The 24,107-nt window shown below is 34.8% G+C and overlaps 2 protein-coding genes and 1 long non-coding RNA gene across 3 annotated transcripts in view; 2 read left to right on the top strand and 1 right to left on the bottom strand.

The window, feature by feature from the left end:
- agap3 (ArfGAP with GTPase domain, ankyrin repeat and PH domain 3) overlaps positions 1-24,107 on the top strand; it is a 985,397-nt gene that overhangs the window by 740,880 nt on the left and 220,410 nt on the right. The window lies entirely within an intron of this gene.
- The window catches only part of tmeff1b (transmembrane protein with EGF-like and two follistatin-like domains 1b), a 47,310-nt gene that overhangs the window by 15,374 nt on the left and 7,829 nt on the right, over positions 1-24,107 (top strand). Inside the window, 4 exon segments of the mRNA NM_001025301.1 lie at positions 16,699-16,808; positions 17,321-17,450; positions 20,629-20,655; positions 23,332-23,431. Coding sequence (NP_001020472.1) covers positions 16,699-16,808; positions 17,321-17,450; positions 20,629-20,655; positions 23,332-23,431 — 367 coding nt within the window.
- On the bottom strand, positions 10,620-16,762 carry LOC141380756 (uncharacterized). Its single transcript, XR_012399508.1, has 3 exons — positions 16,641-16,762; positions 13,932-14,036; positions 10,620-10,810 (listed from the first exon to the last, which is right to left on the bottom strand). It is a non-coding gene; the product is annotated as an uncharacterized lncRNA (long non-coding RNA).

Here is a 24,107-nt window from a genome sequence, read left to right as displayed (position 1 = left end):
AACATTTTTTTTCAGTAATGATGCGTATTAAGACTGGCCCATAGCAAGGGGGATTTTGGGTAGTTCGAAAGTGTCACCCCCCCACTGACAAAGGTCCAGAATTTGTCCCATACATGAGCTCATTTGTCCTATTTTGACTGCTATGCCTTCCGAAGAAGGCTTTGGGACCAAGCGAAATCCTCTGTTGGCTGTCACTTCAGGTAATCAGTTTTGGCCAGTGCAAACAAATATTTTTCATAAGTTCAATCTGATATAAGTGAAGTCATCGTGTTCTACTAATTTACAGTTTTGTAAAATAAAGAAAACATTTTACAGGTAACTTTTATTCTAAACCTTTTACATTATTCTTGAAAGAAAAAATTACAAACAAAAGGTGTGAAGCACCAAAAGTGGCCCGTATTGAAGTAAATTTGAATATTAATTAGGCTATTGGTTTTATCCATGAATTTTCAAATTTACTTTTTTACTAGAGAGGTTAGAAAAATAATGAAGCTCTGCATTATTATTTTTATTTAATTGTTTTTTTTAACTCAAGTTATTAATATTCACACAACTTCAGTGTATTTTTGTAATGTTTATAAGAGTGGACTCCATTTTGTGTACAGCTATACGGCTCCATGCAGCACAGCTTTACGAAAGTTGAATGTGCTGGCCAGTTTGTTATTTGCCTAATAAATGACAATAGCCTACAGTTTTTATTTTTTTATTAAAACTTTAACAGATTCCTAGTTTTTTTTTCTAGTAATGATATATAATGTAATAAATTTGTATTAAATTTTTTTTCATATTTCTTTATTCTAAATCTTTTTGGTATATCAAAACAAGTGGTTAAAACAAGCTAATTCAGCTATAAATAGCACTTAAAATATCATTAAAATGAACCATTAAAAGAACCACCTCTTTCAATAGACTGACTTCGGGCTTGTAAGATGTGTTTTCTTCAGCTCGAACACAAGCGGGCCATGTTAAATACAGGTGTGAAAGATTTAGACTTTTAGCCACTTTCCACAGGTAATCAAAAAAGCCCAGTCAGTTGGAGTTCTTTCAAAGGGTGAACACACGTATGGTCTAATACAGTCTCTAAAGACCGTGTGCTCCCTGTCTACTGAACTCCCCTGACTGAAGAAATGGTCGCTGTGGGACATGATGTGAGAAAACACACCAAAACAAGACAATCATTCTTCACTGCACTGTACTAAAACACACTTTACAGTACACCTAAATTCATTGCATGCTTTCCAGCACGTAAACAGCCAAAATTATATACATCAGCTGGGTTCCCATCACCATGTGTTAATGCATCTTTTGTATCGCTTGAGAAGCAACTGACATTTGTAATTAAAATTACGTTTTAAAAAGGTTTTACGATCACTTGAGAATTATTGGAGATGGAAATGCATTTGTCAAATAAACACTTGGCATAGAGAATATTACACCCACGTGACCAGTCAGCTGTCTCCAATATGTTTGATACTGTTGGTTAGTAGGTTATAGGGGTTGCACCGACTAGTCGACTGCTCAACTTTAATTCTCTGCCATGTCACTTTTTGATTGACGCTGGTTGACTAGTCGTGCTCTGCCATTCGCATGGTTTTTGATCTGTATTACATGGCCGCTTTACACACTGCTCTTGGATTATTGAAAATAATTTAAATAGTATTCAAATAGATTTTCAAATACTCTCGTGCAGATGATAGCCAATCATGTTTACAACAACTTACCATAAATTTGTGTTCAATGTATGTGCTGATGGTGTATGCATTACTTTTGCACTCAATATATCTGTTATTGTTACATTATTAGTAGTACGAGCCATGATCAATGTGTTGACTGCATTAATTTTGGACTACAATTAGCCTACATGCTAATGTTGCTTTATTAGCACAATTAAAAGTGTTGACAATGCATTAGTTTTCCACAAAAATTAGTCATTGGTAATGCTGTATTGTTTTTGATACGTGTTATGAGCTGTCAAACAGCATGGCTGCGTCCGAAACCGCATACTTCCATACTATATAGTACACTTAAATCAGTACGCGAGCTGAGTAGTATGTCCGAATTCATAGATTTCGAAAATCAGTATGCGAGAAGTACCCGGATGACTTACTACTTCCGGCGAGATTCTGGAGTGCGCATGTCATGCACGCTGCGATATCCCATGATGCCCCGTGAGAGAATTCATGAATGGGAGTGAAGTGATGCACATAGGTCGAGTGACCATGACAAAATGGCAGATGTAGTACGTCCGAATTCCATTCATACTTTTCCCATTCATACTGTATAGAATGTACTTTTCCAACGGGTGAGTAGTACGTTTAAATTCAAATGCAGTACCTTACTGAGTAGTAGGCGGTTTTGGACGCAGCCCTTGTGTATGTATTTGCTGCAAATACATAACAAATTGTGGCGTGTTGCTAAATATTTGCGCCTTGTGTTTTATTGATGACGTCACCAGTGGCTTGTTGAGGTCCACTCGACTTTAAAAACATAAAAGTCGACTTTCAAAAATCTGAAGTCATTCAACCCCTACTAGGTTACCAATACTACAGTCAATCGCTCTAACTACTGGATAGAAATGCAGATAATTCGCATTTGGGATCTTTTTCTAATTTGGCTAATGTTGAAAAACATTTGCTTCATAGTAGGGTGTAAACCCGGCTAGTGAAATGACTATCAATTGTGTTTGGATCACTAAAAGTAGGATCTATAGTTACACGCAAAGCAGCTTCGTTTCCACAAGCAGTGCTTGTATGCTGATTAGAACCGAACAGGGTCTGCTTTCACAGCATTGCACTCTACAGGAATCCCCTGCTGAAAAGACATGCATGAATTCCCATACTGGTTCCTGCTGGTTTTTGGTGCTGGGTCATTTAAAGGGATAGCTCATCCAAAAAACTAAATTCTTTTCTCATCTACTCACCCTTTACTTTCTTTCTACTGTCCAACACAAAAGATATTTAAAAGATGGAAGCCTTCAACCATTGACTTTCATAGTGTTTTGTTTTGTTTTTCACTATGGAAGTCAATGGTTAGAGGATTTCATCTTTATTCTTTTGTGTTTAACAAAATTAAGTAATACATACAAGTTTGGAACCACATTTGGGTGAGTAAATATTGAGTAAACTGTCAATTTTACCAAACTAAGTAGCATTGGCATTGCATTGGCAAGCTCCTTTTAGACTCAAATGAGAGTCACATTGAATGTCTTTCACAAACATCTGCTCAACAAACCAGTCTAGAATGCAAACGAGAAGTCTTTCAGCTAAGAATGAGAGTCCAACGTCAAGCTATAACGTCACAGCTTCTTCCTTTTTTTAATAAGACACACTTTGCAGGGTGTATTGACCCGTTGAGGAGATGAGTATCGACTGGTCTTGAGCGGATGAGCTGTTTGGCTTCAGGCAGTGGACTGATGTCCTTATCTTTCAAACGCCATTGATTTCTGTCGCTGCTCTGATTATCTTTGCACAGTGTGAGATCTGGGTCTCCCCTCTAACCCACTTCTGCCCCACACACATCCAGCTTTTGTGTTTGTTTGGAGATGTGCACTTGGAACTGGGTCAGTTCAGACGAGGGACGTCCCATGAAGGAACTGAGAGCTGAATGAGGGTTGTTTTGATTGTGAAGGTTAGGTCTTCTTGGTGTTTTTGTTGATTATGTGTTTAATAGAGCAGAGTTTCCCAACCCTCTTCCTGGAGGCACACCAACAGTACATATTTTGGGTGTCTCCCCTATCTGACCCCGTTCTTTTGAGGTTTTGGAGTCTCTTGTAATCTGATGAGTTTATTCAGGTGTTTGAATAGGAAGAGGTTGAAAATATGCAGTGTTGGTGTCCCAAACACCGCAATAGAGGTGTTTGTTTTGTAGATGTGAAAGAGAAAAAGTTTGAAGAAAAGTGTAGTTTTAAAGAAAGATTTTGGTCCTGGAGGGCCGGTGACCTGCTGACTTTACCTCCAACTTGCTTTAACAAGGTTTCTAGTATATTCAGTAAGAGCTTGATTAGCTGGTTCAGGTGTGTTTGATTAGGGTCGAAGCTAACCTCTTCAGGACACCGGCCCTCCAGGACTGAGTTTGGACACCCCTGCTTTAGGTGGTCAATTAATCCATGCAGGTTATCCATTGGATAATATGTTTGTTTTGGTAATCTTCAATCAAAGTCTGAGCTTTACTTTCACGTTTGGTGTGGCTCCTTGCTTCAGCCACAATATTCTTAACCACTCCCCTTTTACTGTTAGTTTGCTATGAGAGAATGATGCACTAAAAAGAAAGGCCCGCCCCCTGCTCAATATTCTGCTCCAGTTGGTTCACTCGGATTTTAAATCTTAATTATAAATAATACCATATTTTGAGTCATTTTTTTTCTAATAAGCAGAACATTTTTAATCAATAGAGGGAAAATGGTGTAGGATTTGCTTCTAATATTTTTTTGATCAGAGTCCACTAATTTTCACAAATAATAAGAAGATAAATCAACAGAAAATGTGGTTCTTTTAGCATCTGCAGATGTTAATAACATTATATAATGTTAATAACATGCTTTATAAATACTAATTTATATAATTTTACCATGATTTTAGTGGTGTTTTTTACATAATGTGATATGCAGTTAAAGTTAGAATTATTAGCCCCCCTTTTCCCCCAATTTCTGTTTAACAGGTTGTATCAAAACATTTCTAAATATAATAGTTTTAATAACTCATTTCTAATAACTAATTTCTTTTATCTTTGCCATGATGACAGTAAATAATATTTTACCAGATATTTTTTAAGATACTAGTTAGTATTCATTGCAATTTTAGGACTTAACTAGGTTAATTGGGCAAGTCATTGTATAGGTTTGTTCTGTAGACAATTGGAAAAAAAAAAACTTATTGCTAAATAATTTTGACCTTAAAATAGATTAAAAAAAAAATTAAAACTGCTTTTATTCTAGCCGAAATAAAACAAATAAGACTTTCTCCAGAAGAAAACATATTATAGGAAATACTGTCAAAATTCCTTGCTCTGTTAAACATCACCTGGGAAATATTTAAAAAAGACAAAAAAATTACAGGAGCTTGATTAATTAAGACTTCAACTGTATATAATCTTAACATTTATTGTAAAACTATGATTTTAGTGTTTTTTAGTGGTGTTTTTTTTATTAATCATTTTCGTTGGCGTTCTTTACTGTTATTATTATTATCTTTTCGTCTACATTTCTTCTTCCGCCGGATTTGAATGCCAACCCATATAACCGTTTGCGCGAAACTTGTATAATTTGCCACAATGATAAATGGCCATCTCAACATTAACCAGAGCAAACAAGAAGTGTCTAACTCAAACTCTCTAGCGCCACCACTTGTCCAAAGTTTTACTTATGTTTATCGTTATAACTTTTGAACCGAATGGGCTACAATCAAAATTCCTTTTTCCGCATGGCTGAAGCCGATGATGTCATTTTGCATCATGATATCTTTTTCGTTATTTAGAATTTTTGGCAGAACCAATTTTATCGAACTCGTCCTAGGCCGTGTGTGCGATTTTCACAAAAATTGAATCACGATCTACAGACCTTGGTGACCAAAAGTTATGTAGTTCAATTTGATTAGATGCGAACAAATCTAACGTAGAGTTTGCGAAAATGAACTTGAGTCGTTATCTCCGTAACACATTGACGTATTCACATCAAACTTGGTGTGTGATATGACAACCATGGTCTAAGGTTATCTGCAGTTTCAGTGCACTGCCCCCTAGTTGTCCCCCAAAGTTTTCTTTGCTTCTAACATCTCAACCCTTCGTCCAAAACTTATAAAATATTTTGTCAAAAAATGCTATATTTTGCAAACAGATTCACGTATGATTACAAAACATGGTATGCATCTTCGACACCATGCCCTGAAGGAACTTAAAAACTTCTAGATCAGCGCCACCTCGTGGTCAAAAGTTATAAGCAATTTTAGAAAAATGCTAATAACTTTTTCTAAACTTTTCTTGTTGACATGACACTTGTCTTAGTATATTCCCTGGATCTTGCTGAGACTATTGATACCAAATATGCAAAAATCAACTAAACTTCTTGTCCGCCATTTTGTTTTTTATTGAAAACCTATTTTTTTAAACTACTCCTAGACCATTTTTTCGATTTTTACCAAATTTTACTCAGATGTTTTTTGTCTGAGGCTGTAATTCTGCAATGTTTGAACATACTGAGGCTGAACTTTAGGTGTGTCATTGACGCCTAAAGGCTGATTTATACTTCTGCGTCAAACGCATGCGTATGCTACGGCGTTGACGCATAGCCCTACGCCGTGGCTGTCAGCGTCGCTGACGTGCACCTCTCAAAAAATTTAACTACACGTCGCAACGACACCTGGCGTAATCTCTGTGATTGGTTGCCTGGGTAGCGCTGACGAGTCTGGGCATCACCGAGAGCCGCGCGAGTGGCTCGAGCCCGATGGAGCGATTGTTTACAAGTGTGGAGTCCCGTGAAGGAGCTCCGGATGGAAAGTTTTGTTTTGTGTTTACCTCATAGTTAAAGTTGTTGCACGTCCGCCAGTTCCTGCCTCAGAACGAGCGAGTTTGAGCCACTTGTACATTCAGGAAGTGTTTAGGAAAAGCAAATCACCAGCGAAGAAACTCGACACAGAGGAACATTTACACCTCACTGCTAACTAGCGTTTCGGAAGTGTTAATGCAGGCCAACAGAGACAGCATGAAGAAGTATAAATGCACAGCTACGCGCGTTGCATGCACCGTGGGTTAGGCGGGTCACTTGACACAGAAGTATAAACCATGCTTAACAATAACCACAACACATACATTTGGTGACAGCGCCACCTAGTGGTCATGCGTTATAAACTCTTAACTTACCATCAATAATGAATATTCCAAAATGACTAATAAATGTTGATTGCATAGGTTTATTGTGGTAAAATACCTTGGGTCATGCCAAGAACATTGATACCAAATATGCCATATTTAGAAAACTTTTTATGTACTTCAAATGTATTCATAATTATATTCATTCTAATGTAATTCAAAACTCATTGTTTGACTTTGTCTGATGGTCCTTACTAACCTTGTTGTTTGTAGCCTCCGGACTGCTTTACTCATTTTGCCTATGACGTGCTTGGCCCCTTAATTGCTGCTTGCAGCTATATTTAATATATTATTTCTGCTATAAAATGTATTTTTGACTCTCATCACACTCGATGTATCTTTGCATTCATTCCCAATTTAAGAGCATTTTTATTGCTCTAAAAAATGTAACTTTTATGGTTTTATTTGTCTGACTATATTAAGCTATCTAGCTCAGACTATGTGGCACAAGTCGAATCCCTGCAGGTTTCTTACCAAATACATCATTTATCGCAGCACTTTAACACCTCCACAGATTAACCTCTCGTCTCATTTAAACAGCTTTATTAATTAACTTCTCAAGCTGCTCCTGCAAACTTCACTGCTCTGAACTCTGCATTGGTTTTAAGCTGGAACACTTTTGCTTCCTTCAAAAGCACTTGGCTGGTTTTCTGTGGCCAAAGCATTTATGCACTTTTTTTTTAAGCGTGCTCGATTCGGCCGTGTGCCAGCAATCGTCTGTAGTGGCTTTAAGTGTCTGCTCCTCATTAAGGGCTGTCTTACGCCTCGTCTCATCTGCTTGGATTTACACAAGGGTTACTGCTGCCCGTGCCCTTCATTTGCATTGCCAACCACCAGCTTTTTGGGGCTGCTTTGTTGCTAAATTATATGAAATCTTCATTCATATTTTAAGGATGACAGGGGGATTTGGCAATGCAGGCTGTCTTGCTTGCTTTGAAGTGCTTTGTTTTTATAGAGCTATTCAAACATCAGTGGACTTCAGATGATCAGAGCAGTGAGAGAAATTCATTTATAATTTATTTCTATATATTATAATATATATATTATTTACAAAATGTAAAAATAAAAAAATAAAAAATTATGTGTCATTCATTTATTTTTCTTCAGCTTAGTCCCTTTTTAATCAGGGGTCGCCACCGCGGAAAGAACCGCCAACTATTCCAGCATATGTTTTACGCAGTGGATGGCCTTCCAGCTGCATCCCAGTACTGGGAAACACCCATACACTCTCAGAGAGAACATGCCAACTCCACACAGAAATGCCAACTGGGCCAGCCGGGACTCAAACCAGCCACCTTCTTGCTTTGAGATGACAGTGCTAACCACTGAGCCACAGTGCCCCCAAAATCATAAACATTTTAAGTTGGTATTAATTTTTTGCCATGACATCTAAATTTTGACATCATTACTTAAGTTGTCCTGTGATTGATTATTTAATTCTAGGACCAGTTTGGAACTCGATATCAGCAGATACCTTGTATATAATTACTCTGGGCAAAATAAATAAAGTAATATTTAAATCAAAAGGCAGTTTACTGAAGGACACCATGATTTCATCTATATTTAAATGTTTTTATTCACAAAGGTTATTTAAAACTAAAACTAAAGACTTTACTTGCATTTAATCTTTATCTAAGTGTCTAAAATCACATCTAAAATGTAGGAAGTGCACAACAAAATGTGATGTCTTTAAAATAAAAGATTAATTAAAAAACTAATACATTATTTACAAAATGTCACAATGTTTTTTTATTTAGAGTAAAATTTTGTATGTTATACATTTTCAAACTTTTGTGATGAAAATGCTACATTTTAACATCACTACTTTAAGTGTCGTGTGATTTATTATTGAATAATTCTTGGAGTAATTTGGCACTCTCACATCTAAAATGTGTACACCAAAATGGGATGTCTCGTCTTTAAAATAAAATAACTAATATATTATTTACAAATGTTAAAATGTTTTTTTTTTTATAACATTTTTTTTGTAAAAAAAAATCTTGTGATAAAAATGCTAAATTTTGACATCTTTACTTTAGGTGTCATGTGATTTATTATTTAATTCTAGGACCAGTTTGGAAATCAATATCAGCAGATACCTTATATATATAAAATTACTCTGGGCAAAGTAAATAAAGGAATATTAAAATCAAAAGGCAGTTTACTGAAGGACACCGTGATTTCAACATGATTTCATCTATATTTAGATGTTTTTATTCACAAAAGTTATTTAAAACTAAGGACTTTACTTGCATTTAATACTCTTAAGTATCTAAAATCACATCTAAAATGTAGGAAGTGCACAACAAAATGTGATGTCTTTAAAATAAAAGATTAATTTAAAAACTAATACATTATTTACAAAATGTCACAATGTTTTTTTATTTAGAGTAAAATTTTGTATGTTATAATGTTATACATTTTCAAACTTTTGTGATGAAAATGCTACATTTTAACATCACTACTTTAAGTGTCGTGTGATTTATTATTGAATAATTCTAGGAGTAATTTGGCACTCTCACATCTAAAATGTATTATGAAGTGTACACCAGAATGGGATGTCTCATCTTTAAAATAAAATAAAATAAAATAAAATAAAATAAAATAACTAATATATTATTTACAAATGTTAAAATGTTTTTTTTATAACATTTTTTTTTTGTAAATTATTTTTTGCAATGACAATGCTAAATTTTGACATTACTTTAGGTGTCCTGTGATTGATTATTTAATTTTAGGACCAGTTTGGAAATCGTTATCAGCAGATTCCTTATATATAATTACTCTGGGCAAAATAAATAAAGTAATATTAAAATTAAAAGGCAGTTTACTGAAGGACACCATGATTGCAACATGATTTCACCTATATTTAGATGTTTTTATTCACAAAAGTTATTTAAAACTAAAGACTTTACTTGCATTTAATACTCTGTCTAGGTATCTAAAACCAAATCTAAAATGCATGAAGTGTACAACAAAATGTGATGTCTTTAATATATATATATTTTTTAAATCTAATCCATTATTTACAAAATCTCACAATGTTTTTTCAATAACATTTTGTATAGTGGCACAGTGGGTAGCACTGTCACCTCACTGCAAGTTCCTCCGGGTGCTCTGGTTTCCCCCACAGTCCAAAGACATGCGTTAAAGATGAATTGGGTAAGCTAAATTGGCCTGTGTGTGTGTGTGTGTGTGTGTGTGTGTGTGTGTGTGTGTGTGTGTGTGTGTGTATGAATGAGTGTGTATGGATGTTTCCCAGTGATGGGTTGCAGTTAGAAGGGCATCCACTGTGTGAAAACATAAGCTGGAAAAGTTGGCGGTTTATTCTACAGTGGCGACCACAGATTAATAAAGGGACTAAGCCGAAAAGAAAATGAATGAATGAAAATGTTGTATGTTTTACATTTTATGTAACTTTATGTGATGAGAATGCTAAATTTTGACATCATAACTTGAGTTGTAAGGTCATGTGTTTTATTACTTAGTTCTGAGTTCCCCCAAACTTCAGCTGATATTGCAGATTATAAAGTGGCCACCAATATCAACATCCACTTACAACATCTACTTATAAATAAAAAAATATAGAAATAAAATCATAAAAGTGTGTTTTGGCATTTGGCTGTATGACACGTGGCTTTGAACCTCACACCATGAAAAGGTGAAAGAATTAAATATTTAAGAGCAATAAAGTCACTCTGCTGCAGCGCCACACGGTCCTCAGGGTGTGTTTTGATAATATTACAGACTGTCAAAACCACTATGAGTTTTTTTTTATTTATACATATAATTTTAAAAAAGGCAAAGAAAAGACACAGAAAAATATGATTTTAAAGCATTTCGAATTGCACTCTTTGCTTATGACACCTGAAAATATGTTTAGGATTGACTCTAGATGTCTTTAGTTGTGTTTAATCAGTCCCTTCAGGAATTTGCGAGTCCGGTGATTCTGGAGTTCAAAAAGGAAAAAAATATCAACATAAACCAACAACAACGGTAGCAATAAAGAGATGTAGCAATTTGTATTGTAATAGTGTTTGTTTGTTTTTTTCCGCAATAAAAACATAATGTAGTGGGCAGTGTTGGGTAAGTTACTTTAAAAAAAGAAATAGATTACAAATTGCTGTACTACTGGAAAATTGTAATCTGATAACATTACTAATTACTTCATGTTAAAAAGTAAGCAGATTACTTATTACTTTACTTTTAGGTTACTTTTAAAACACAAAAAATACACATACATAAATACTACATGAACTCGGCTCTTTCAGTAATTTAACATTCACTGAGGAACATTACAATGGATTGATCACAGCAGTTGGAGTCATACAAAAGGCATTAAGAGTTCACCCAAAACTTCCCTCATCATTCACTTGTTCCACTTGTTTTTCTTTTTTTTTTAACACAAAAGTAGACTTTTAGAAGAAAACTGGATACCTGTAACCATTGACATCATGGTATGACAAGGCACTGCAGTGTTTGGGTGTTCTGTGTTTGTCTGAGGTATAAGCTGCGTCCCAAATGGCAAACTATGCACTCATGCACTATGTACTTATGCACTTACACACTCAACAGGATAGTACATGTATGTAGTGGCGTCCCAAATGGCACACTAATGTTTTTTTACTAAGCGGAAATTCAAACCGTTTCCCTGATGACGTTTGCCAAATAAGTGAAATAAATGACCGAATTATCAAAAAATACCTGCCGTGAGTATAACCACATTATTTTCGGGAGGCGCTATAATCACTCTCGTAGGAGAATTTTGCTTTCACCTTCCAAAATAAATAAAGTTATCCAACATGTGCGTCCGATAGCTCCGCCCCTTCCGCTACGTAAGCAAACCTGCAGTCGTTGAGTGCGTGAAGTGTCCACTAAAGGTGTCCATTAAAGTGCACTTATTATTTTTAGAGTTTTCAGTGTGAACACACTACTTACACTATTTATACTACAAAATGGCGTAGAATAGTGCATAAGTATGTGATTTGGGACGCAGATATAGTCTAGCTAAATGTGTATATTCCAAAGTAGAAAGCTGGTTGTTCAGTTCTTGTCATGTGACTCGCGGTTTTTAACTGAGTACACCTGGAAATATGTGCTCCCAATATGCGCACGCAAAAGATGCGATATAGCCCCAGAAGCAGTGTTGCTTCTCTTTACTTCTGATCCTGCACAATAAATTTCAATTTAGCCTGTTTAGGCTGAGTTGTGCCGCTGGACACCGCTACCCTCCTTGGTGACGAGTATTGTCCTAGAATGCTTACTGTTCAAATGCATGAACAAGCTGCTGGTCGAGTTAAAAGCAGTCGAAAGTTCTTCAGAGACTGGACATAGACTGCATTTCACCGCAATAATTTAGTTTTTACGTTCAGTGAAATCAAAGTCTGTCTTTCCTCTTGAAGAAGCAACCACTCTTCAGCCGCCATTTGAGCTCGCGTTGTCTATCTAAAAGCACATGTTTATTAACTGTCATTGCAGTGGAAAATGTGATTTAAAAGAAGCTTTTTTTCTTCTATAAACTATATTTGTTATGTAAGTAATGTAATTACACAGTAACTATGATCAAAATACACAAATTTAAAATGTAATTCATTACATTACTGCGTTCCCAGAAATGTAATTAGAATGCATTACCGCAGTACTGTGGAGTGCGTTACACCTAACAGCATCACAGTGTTCCTGTTACAAGGAGTAGTATAGTCTGTACTTCACATTGAGGACCACAATGGAAATAAGTTTTGTTTTTAAAACTTTATTGTGTATATCCTTGAAGAATTAAGTGTATTCAGCTGTTTATTGTCACATAAAAAGAAAGAAAAAGTATGTAGATAAACAAGTGAATGAATAAAGGGTGAATAAAGGAAGGTTTTTCACTTGATACTTTAAAAGTTTTGACACTTGATATAATGATACTTTAAAAGTTTTGTTTGTAAAACGTTGTTGTGTATATCCTTGACGAATTACGTGTATTTTCGTATTTATTGTCAGATAAAAAGAAAGATGGTTTAGAAGGTTGTGAATGTATAGGCCTATATGATGACAGGATTTGATACTGATACTGATATGCGGGGATGAAGGTATTGTGGGACGAAAGTAACAAAGCGATTTTCTCGAAGCCCTGACAACATTTGCTTTTCAGGCTATAACAGCACATTCAGCATGCAACCCGGTTAGGTCTGAATTTCAGTTTTTAAATGCAGAAAGTAAATTATTGTAGCTGTAATTCTTTTCTTATTATTTATTAAGTTGTGTTTCTCTTTTCATACATCACAGTAATGATCAATCGTAGGTTATTTAGTGCAATAACAGCCTTAAGTTTAAAATTTCTACGTTTTTTCAGGTTTAAATGGTGAGATTTCCTGTGGGGACGAAAGTAACATTGTTATTTATGTCCCACTGCTAAAAGCCAAACCTTATTATTTCACTTCCACATTAGAGTTTTCAGAGTTTTGAATAATATGATAAAGCCATTAATAATAAAAAATATTCAAAGATTGTAAATAAAATGTAACGTTTGGCATTGCTGGATTGCTTTTGAAACATTTGATGGCGCTGAAATTTGAAATGAAAATGCTGTTTAATATTGTTTGCAAAAATAAAGGACAAAAAATGTTTGAGGTTAACAATAACAAGGTCGTAATCAGGTATCTTTAAAATAAACAACATTAACTTAGTAAATTGAGCAAATATTGTTGTGTCACTTTCGTCCCTGCTGACTGGGTCAAATGTGCAACTTTTGTTTAAAGTGAAATAATTTTATAGTTGTTAAACATTTGTTCAAAATATCACCGGATATTGATAGACCACACTTACGAGTTAATAACCACACCAAAAATATATTTCCGTCTAAAACATTTCCCTTTTAAAATAGGTTTTCTATGGTACTTTCGTCCCCACTCTCCTCTACTTTTGATACTTGATACTTTAAGCTTTGTTTTTAAATCTTTAATGTTTATATCCTTGATGAATTAAGTGTATTCACTTATATTTTGTCAAATAGGGAGAAGGAAAGACGGTTTAGAAGGGCATGTGAATGAATGAATGATGACAGGATTTGATTGTCGAGTTACCTATTTCTCTGTCTGAACGTGTTTGTCAGTCCCAGCTGTGCGTCAGATGGAGGATCTGGCCTTGCTTAATTTCTGTTAATAGGCTTCGTTCTCGCAGCTAGTGCTCTGAAATATGAATGACAGTTGAACGTTGACAGCTGTTCCGCACATGCTCTCTACAGCTGCTTCCTTCTCGCGGGCTGATTCAGATTAGTACTTTTCACAACTTACATTTGATTATAGGCTTTAAATTTGACTTCCTGGTCGTGCATGTAGACGGCTAGTTTATGGAAAATGGATGAACATTTATATGGACCCTCGTTAATGGATAATTATCCACATTTGTTAGCCATCTGAACTGCTGTGAGCTGCTAAACATATCTATTTTTTACTTGTTTTGTTTCAAGTCCAAATATCTATATTTTTTAAATCAAGAAGCATTTCGTAGACAAGTAAACAATGTTGTCTTGTTTTAAGAAATATGTCAAAATTAAGTGAGTTTTTTCCTTAAAACAAGCAAACTAATCTGAAAATTGTAAGCAAAATAACCCTATTTCAAAGCGAAAACAAAATTATTTTACTTAGCAGAATATTTTGCTTTATTTAGGGAAAAACAAATTTTTTTGACATGTTATTTCTGAAAACAAGACAATATTGTCTAGAAAATCCTTCATGGTTTAATAGGTTTTTAGATAATTGTACTAGAAACGAGACAAAAACTACTGAGAAAAGCGTTTATTGCAGTGTGGGAGGTCCACTCAAACTGAAAACTGACTTCCCTTTACTTTACTCACCGTCACTATATTCATAATGATATCTGTTTATTTTTCTGTGGAAACTGTACATTTTTAACTTAAACCATGGTCATTGGTGATATATACATTTTTAATCATTAAAAAAGCATTTACAATCAAAGTTAAATTGACATCACGTCTCCTGTTGAGTATATTGAGTCTTTTTCTATGAAGCCAGATCGTCTTAAAAATAATACATATACAAAATAAAATTTATACATGCACAGCACATTCACATTTACCAAATTCAATTTGTAAATTTAAAAAACAATTCATAAATACACAAATCCAATTAGTAAATTCATAAATGTGCAAATTCAATTAGTAAATTCATAAATATGCAAATCCAATTAGTAAATTCATAAATATGCAAATCCAAATAATAAATTCATAAATACACAAATCCAATTCGTAAATTCATAAACATGCAGATCCAATTAGTAAATTCATAAATATGCAAATCCAAATAATAAATTCATAAATACACAAATCCAATTCGTAAATTTATAAACATGCAGATCCAATTAGTAAATTCATAAATGTGCAAATCCAATTAATAAATTCCAAAATACGCAAATCCAATTAGTAAATTCATAGATACGCAAATCCAATAAATATATTTATTAACAGGCAAATCCATTTAATAAATTCATAATTGCGCAAATCCAATTAGTAAATTCATAAATACACAATTCCAATTAATATATTCATAAATACACAAATCCAATAGGTAAATTTATAAATACACAAATCCAATTGGTAAATTCATAAATATGCAAATCAAATTGGTAAATTCATAAATATGCAAATCCAATTCGTAAGTTCATAAATATGCAAATCCAATTAATAAATTCATAAATAGACAAATCCAATTAGGAAATTCACAAATACACAAATCCAGTTCGTAAATTCATAAATACGCAAATCCAGTTAGTAAATTCATAAATATGCTAATCCAATTCGTAAGTTCATAAATATGCAAATTCAATTAATAAATTCATAAATACACAAATCCAATTAGTAAATACATAAATACACAAATCCAGTTTGTAAATTCATAAATACGCAAATCCAATTGGTAAATTCAGAAATACGCAAATCCAATTAGTAAATTCATAAATATGCAAATCCAATTGGTAAATTCATAAATACAAATCCAATTCGTAAATTCATAAATACGTAAATCCAATTTGTAAATTCAAAACACGATTCATAAATAATTATATCAAGTTCGTAAATATAAACACACAATTCAAAAATAAACAAAATCCAGTTTGTAAATTCAAAACGTGATTCATAAATCCACACATTTTTGTTCTATAGTGAGCCAACTCGTATCATTTTGATTGCCATCATTTCTTTTGTGCTGTTTAAATCACTGAATTTCTACAAAGTCTGTTGTATATACTGTAAACGTGCATATTTTTTGGGGTCACATCCATAACGCATGTTTAAATTGCTCATTTTGTATTATAAAAACACTTACATATGTTATTTTTCAGATCATTTAATTCTGTGGTTATTTGTTTTGAAGAATATATACAGATATTTCAATATGTTTTTAACATGCCTTCCCTGTGAATTTAAGTTTCAGGTTTTACTGGAAATGTCACATTCATAACGCTGGAATTTCTCTAATGTAGTTTTCTGCATAAATTCTATTATCAAACATGATTTTTATTTTTTTTAAGTTTTCTTAATCGTATTTTGCAAAATGAAAGTCACCTACATCTGGAATGGGCTGAGAGTAAATAAATTTAGTAGCATATTTAGATTTTTTTGGGGGGTCAATTATCTCTTTAAACTCTGAAAGTGGATTGTTAAATCGCAACCTGAAGATCCGGCGAGGATCATGCATTTTCACTCAAAGTGTAATGGTTTCGCTTCATGAGACTGTTTACTAGAAACAAGAGTACAAGTAAAAATGCTTTCATACCTTGAACAGCAATCATTGTTTTGCCAGCATGTAATCATCCTCTGTTGTGTTTTGTCAGATCTGTCAGAGAAGAAGAGTGACCTGCGTGTTTGTGATGCCACCACGTGCCGTTTCAACGGGATCTGCCAAAACAACGGCGGAGACATCAAATGCGTATGCCAATTTCAGGTATATACTTTTATCTTTGTAAAGCATGAAGAGCAACTGAGTACAAGGAGAATCACCTTACAGACTTCGATTAGAAGCAAACAAGCATATAAAAATCAGACAAAATAACAAAGACAGTGAACTGTTCGACTAAGTAGAAGAATTACAATCCCATGAATCAGAATAAACATTATATTTAAAGTCAACTGTATATATTTACCATATAAAATATATACAAATATATTATGGTGCATTTTGCTCACTGCAATTGTCTGATTGGTGGACTTTTTGTACTGCATCATGGGTAATGTAGTTTAAAGCTCAAATTCCATTACTGAACGTGTTTTTTTTATTAATGTGAATTAATTGTGTAGTGTGAACATGCCTTCACCAAAAGCATGAAATAAAATAGAATAAAGTATAAATACTTTAGTTTTTATGTGTGGTTTCTTAAGATATGACAATATTTAGTGAAGATACACCAATTTAAAAATCTAGTCTTGCAGTTTGTCATGCATTGTGTTTTACCGCAGTGCTCGAAGAACTACATCCCGGTGTGCGGCACAAACGGAGACACCTATCAGAACGAGTGCTATCTGAAACAAGCAGCCTGTAACCAGCAGAAATCCATCGTTCTGGCCAATGAAGGCCCTTGCGATCCTGGTAAGTCCAGACCGTCTCCTTCACTTCCTGAAATGAAAACCCAACATCTTCTGCTCGCTTCATATTACACTGACTGCATCCTTTTATTAAAACAAGTCACAAGCATCTTTTGAGAACAGCTGCAACAGTCAGTGTCGGTCTGTGTGGAGCCAGATACAGTTGAAGTCAGAATTATTCGCCCCCCTGTTTTTTTTTTCCCTAATTTCTGTTTACTGGAGAGAAGATTTTTTTCAACACATTTCTAAACATAATAGTTTTAATAAGTCATTTCTAATAACTGATTTATTTTATCTTTGCCATGATGACAGTAAATAATATTTGACTAGATATTATTCAAGACACTAGTATTTAGCTTAAAGTGACATTTAAAGGTTTAACTAGGTTAATTAGGTTAACTAGGCAGGTTAGGGTAATTAAGCAAGTTATTGTGTAACGATGGTTTGTTCTGTAGACAATCGAAAACATATATTGCTTACAGGGTTCAACGCTAAGGATTTTTTCTACTGGCCCGATCGGACCAGTGGTTCAGATTTTTACTTGCCCTGCCAATATTTTCATTGGCCCTACCAAAAAAAAGTTTAAAGCTATTTATTAGCCACAAATATAAAAATGTGTCAAAATGTTTGTAAATCTAGAATTTCAATATTTAAAAAAATGTTAATAATAGATAATGAACAAAATTCAAAGTGTTTTGCAAACAAAAGTAGCAAAATGTGCAGATATTTTATTGCAAAACATAAGATAGCAGACCTGCCAAACTGATGGCAAACTGTACAAAACACTTCATTTTTTGTTGTTGTTGTGGTGTACCCTTGTAAATGTCTGCTTCCAAGACATTAGAAACAAATGTTTTCCTTTAGCATCATCACTTGATGTTGCCGCCATGTTGCTGTCTCTTCGCTGTACTGGTTGTTACGGAAAAATAACGTGCTCAAAACATCCAATCAGATAAGAGAAACAGAGACGTTAGCATTCGAAGTCTTAAAAACACACACTGTTTCTCGATTCTGACTATATTTGCATGCGATTGACAAATATTTACAGACAAATTAAACTTTAGTGACTGGGCATCAGTGGCTTGATCGGGCCAGTAACGATTCTGTCTACTTTCCCGAGCTTCTCTCACGCTGGCCTCGGGCCATCGGGCAGTCCTTATTGTTGAGCCCTGGCTTAAAAAAGCTAATAATATTGACCTTAAAGTGGGTTGAAAAATTAAAAACTGCTTTTATTCTAGCTAAAATAAAACAAATAAGACTTTCTCCAAAAGAAAAAAAATTATAGGAAATACTGTGATAAAATCCTTGCCATGTTAAACATCATTCAAAAAAAATTTAATAAAATAAATAAATAAATTCAAGAAAATCACAGGAGGGCTAATAATTTTGACTTCAACTGTATATAAAATAACATCAACAAAATATTCTGTAAAAACAGTAAGAAACTGTTTTAAAAATGCCCTGACATTATTTATTTCAGGTGCATTTCGGTTATTTTCTTTATTTTTTCTGATCATTTTTATTTAGTACATGAATTATTTACTCAAATTGCGAATATAAAAAAAAGAAAAAAGAAAGACATTCTGAATAGTTTCTGTCATTATGAAATTCAGGTACATTTCGGTCATATACAGCGAGGAAAATAAGTATTGAACACGTCACCATTTTTCTCAGAAAACATATTTCTAAAGGTGCCGTTGACTTTTCCCCGGATGTTGTAAACAACCAAAGATATTCCTATATGCAAAGACAGCAAATCTAATTAGTTTAAAATAAAGTTGTGTAATAAAATGAAATGACACAGGGAAAAAATATCGAACAAATGAAGAAAGGGAGGTGCAGACAGACATGAAAAGCCCAGACAGCAGCTGAAATCTCTCAGTAGTTCTTCAGCAGTCTTCTGCCGTTCTTCAGTGTAAATGAATATCAGCTGCTTCAGTCCAACATCTGCATTAGCAGGAGGATGAAGATGAAACCAGGGTGGACATTTCAGCAAGACAATGATCCAAAACACAGCCAAATAAACTCTCAAATGCTTTCAGAGAAAGAAAATCAAGCTGTAGAATGGCCCAGCTATTCACCTGATCTGAACCCAATAGAAAATACAAAGTAAAGATCAGATTTTATAGACAAGACCCACAGATTCATCAAGATTTCCACACTTTGCTGAAGTCTGTGAAAAACTCACACCTGAGCAATGCATCTGACTTTATTTTCCATATGAGAGGCGTCTTTAAGCTGCCATCACCAAAAAAGCCTTGTATACAAAGGATTAAATGCATTACAGGAGTTCAGCACCTTCTCCTTGTGTCGTTCCATTGTTATTACACATAACTTAGGCCTTAAGACTTTTTTAGACTCTTTCCATACATTTTAAGACCTCATAACCACTTTATATTTCAACCGGAAACACGGGCGAGATTTTAACTTACTGTATATTTACTAAATATTAATGTATGCAACTAATCAAACACTAAAACATTATTCTTATACTGAAAAACAGTCTATTAAATCTAGCTAATTCAGCAGGTTGGCGCCTATCGAACTGCTGAATTAATGGTGTTGCCTTGGTTATTGCAGTAAACAAAGCAGCATGATGTCAAATCCAGCAGAATCTTATTTATTTCATAAAATACACAGTGCCCTGATATTCAGAGTTTTAATTTATGCAAACTTCAGCTTACAACTGCATAATCGAAAATGATATCAAATTTAATACCTTGAAAAATAGCATTTAAGACTGTTTAATAGTTTTTAAGACCTTTGTAGACACTGCTGCCGTTGCGGCTTTGTGTAAAGGTTTTGATCCACTTCAAGTGTTGACTACTGTATATGTATATGCTTAATAATTTGTCAGATTTTTCTGAGGTCTAAATGAGCAGAAATGCTATAAAACAGGCTGCAGAGGCTTTATATCTCAGACTCTAATGAGCAGTGCGATCTGATACATGACAGCCCTTATTTTTAGCTCTTATTAATCTCATGATTTTCTTTTCATCCACAAATTAGATGTCATCATGCCCTCTAATAATTTGATATGCATGTTAATAATACATCATACGCAGACTAGGGCAAACCCACGACTGCTGCTTCCATTTGGTGAACTCTTGACATGTTTCATGATATAAATGTACTTATAAACCGTGGATCAGGATTAATCCTAATTTTTGTTTTGATTCCAGATAGCAGCTCGGGATCTGGAAATGGAGGTGTGTTTGTTTTTTGTTACTATTTTTGCTGTGTGTGTGTGTTGAGAGTGACCAGAAAGCAGCAAGGGTAATTTTTAGGAAACTGAAACTGGTCATTTCTAGGGTTTTTGACCCAGAGACATCAAACGATCTCAGAAATGGGTCGCTGCGCAGCACTTCAGAGCTCTGCGGATCAGCCAAAACATGTCATCTGAGTGTATTTTTAGCCCGTTATGCCGTTGTGTGATAAAAGCGTGAGCTGGTGCGGGTTCACAGATGAAGGCCTGTGTGTGTTTAGAGCTGTCATTACTGTAAATTACAGAGCGCTGCTCGAGCACAACCCAAGGCCTGTTGAGGATGAACTGGACACTTGTCAAATCTGTGTCACTGAGCATTTTAATCGTCCTCTTACAGTGCTTTTAAACAATCAGTCTTGTTGAAAGGGGAGGTTATTATGGCGCTCAACTTTTTTGGACTCAATTCTCACTTTTTGGTGCCAAGTTTGGTCTCCTATAGACATTTGAAGTATCATATGTATAATAATAATAATAATAATAATAATATAATAATAATTCATCAAATAAAAATAAACTCACCGGCCACTTTATTAGGTACACCTTACTTGCACCGGGATGGACTCACTTTTGCCTTCAGAACTGCCTTAATCCTTCGTGGCATAGATTCAACAAGATACTGGAAATATTCCTCAGAGATTTTGGTCCATATTGACATGATAACATCACACAGTTGCTGCAGATTTGTTGGCTGCACATCCATAATGCGAATCTACCATTCAACCATATCCCAAAGGGGCTCTATTGGATTGAGATCTGGAGACTGTGGAGGCCAAATTGTGACCCTACCATCTGAATGTCGCAGCAGAAATTGAGACTCATCAGACCAGACATTGTTTTTCCAATCTTCTATTGTCTAATCTTGGTGAGCCTGTGTGTATTGTAGCTTCAGTTTCCTGTTCTTAGCTGACAGGAGTGACACTCGATGTGGTCTTCTGCTGCTGTAGCCCATCCGCCTCAAGGTTGGATGTGTTGTGTTCAGAGATGCTCTTCTGCAGACCTCGGTTGTCTGGCCATTCTCCTCTGACCTCTGGCATCAACAGGGCATTTGCGCCCACAGAACTGCCGCTCACTGGGTATTTCTCTTTTTCAGACCATTCTCTGTAAACCCTAGAGATGGTTGTGCATGAAAATTCCAGTAGATCAGCAGTTTCTGATATACTCAGACCAGCCCGTCTGGCACCAACAACCATGCCATGTCCAAAGTCACTTAAATCATCTTTCTTCCACATTCTGATGCTCAGTTTGAACTGCAGCAGATCGTCTTGACCATGTCTACATGCCTAAATGCGTTGAGTTGCTGCCATGTGATTGCCTGATTAGAAATGTGCGTTAACAAGTAGTTGGACAGGTGTACCTAATAAAGTGGCCAGTTAGTGTATGCTTGTGTGTATGTATATATACTTTCTCTTATTGTCTTATATTTCACTCACAGTGTATGTATGTGTGTATGTATGTCTGTGTGTAGTATATATTAAATTCTATATATCTTCTAGTTTAAATGCACTACCTTTGTCCCTTGAAAAACAAATGTTGTATTTAACCTATTCTATATTCAAGTGGTGATAATACATCAACACATGAAAATAGTATACTTGTAGTTTGATTTCTTTAATAGGAGAGGCTTGGTTCTTTATTTTGATATACAATATGCTCATATTTTTCTAGAATAAAATATCCTGAGGGCTGTCAAATTAAGGTGAAAATCATCAAAAATGCTGGCAACATTTTTTGTTTTTTAAAATGTTTGCTGGGAAAGAGTTAAACATCACTCTGGAAAGATTAGAAAAAGAATGAAATATTTTACATACTCCAAGCTGGCACAACGTCACCGGATGTTAATATTAGGTTAGATTTAGGTTGTGCCATCAGGTAACTAAAATTCAATGCATGTCTAAGGACAACTTTACTTTGACGTTCAGTAACGATGTCAAATTACGTTGATATTTGGTTGATTTTAGGTTGTGTTGGAAAGTGCCTAAAATCCAACGTCATATTAACGTCAAATACTGACATTTATTCATCAGGTATGGCAGCCAAAATTCAACGTCTGATAGATTTCATTGAGATTACGTTCACTCAACGTCAAGCTGTAACATCGTTAGACGTTGATATTTGGTTAATTTTAGGTTGTGTTGGAAAGTAACAAAAATCCAACATCGAGCTAACATCTTAAACCAACGTCATACTGACGTCAAATACTGACATTTATTCGTCAGGTATGGCAACCAAAAACCAGCGACTGATAGATGCCATAGTGGTAACGTCCAACACAACTTAAAGCTGTAAAATCATTAGAGGTTGATATTTGGTTGATTTTAGGTTGTGTTGGAAAGTGGCCAAAATTCAATGTCTGTCCAACATTGGACATTAACGTTGGCCTGATGTTGAGTTCTGACGTCAACACGATTTTCGTTTCCACTCAAAATGCAAAGTCCCACCACATAAGGGTGCAACGTCAATTTGACGTCCTGTGCCTGCTGGGATAATTTATTCTTCAACTGTATATTAGAAATCATGTGGTCATTAATATTTATCTAACCATGAAAGATAAATATAAATGCTTATATGTCTTGTATTGTAAAATAACAGTCATTTAAATGGTATTTACCCTATTTTACAGAAATTGACGGATCGGGCTTAGAGTCGGGCAAGAAAGTCACCAAATGCAGCAACTGCAAGTACGGCGCTGAATGTGATGAAGACGCAGAGGATGAAGACTCGTACGTGCCGCATTCATTCCTTCTCCATTTTTGCTTCAAATTAACGAGCGAGAGTTAGTAATTAACGAGTCCCAAAGTTGTTTCATGCCAGCGCGCTTAAAGTAATGAATATGAAGGTTTTGTTTTTCAACATTGGAAACAACTGCTATTGTGCCTAATATAAAAGCATGAATGTTGGACAGGGTTCAGCTCTATCAAAGCCGAGAAAATAACACGGCTCCCATGAGACGGAGAAGGATTGCAAAACTTCTTTTTGTGTCAGAAGTTTTTTCTGCCTGCTTCGTTTTCATGCCAAGCGCTAATGAACAGTGTGGATTAATTCCAGGAACCACTGTAGCTTCAAGGACATGAGATTGAGGAGGAAATATTCTCAAACGCTCAGATAAACTGAAGTTACATTAGGTGAACCAGCAGGGGGGGATGATCAACCAGCACAGGTCTCAACGGGACAGGCATTTTCAGTGCTGATGCTGTTTTGAAGATATGATGTTCAGATTTACAGCAACACTGCAGCTTTCAATGATCTTATTAGTATTGATTTCAATAATATTATTGACTAATATGAAAATGTTCATATTATTTATTCACAATACAGTATGCACAGTAATATTTTCTCTCTTTTGGTAGATAGATTAAATGAGAGACTTGCTTTGTTTACCAGATAAGTGCATCTAAT

Source organism: Danio rerio, chromosome 24 (genome assembly GCF_049306965.1).
Source record: "Danio rerio strain Tuebingen ecotype United States chromosome 24, GRCz12tu, whole genome shotgun sequence".
NCBI classification, from domain to species: Eukaryota; Metazoa; Chordata; class Actinopteri; order Cypriniformes; family Danionidae; genus Danio; species Danio rerio.
Note: the sequence above shows the minus strand (reverse complement) of the source record. Positions and strands in the feature narration are given on the sequence as shown.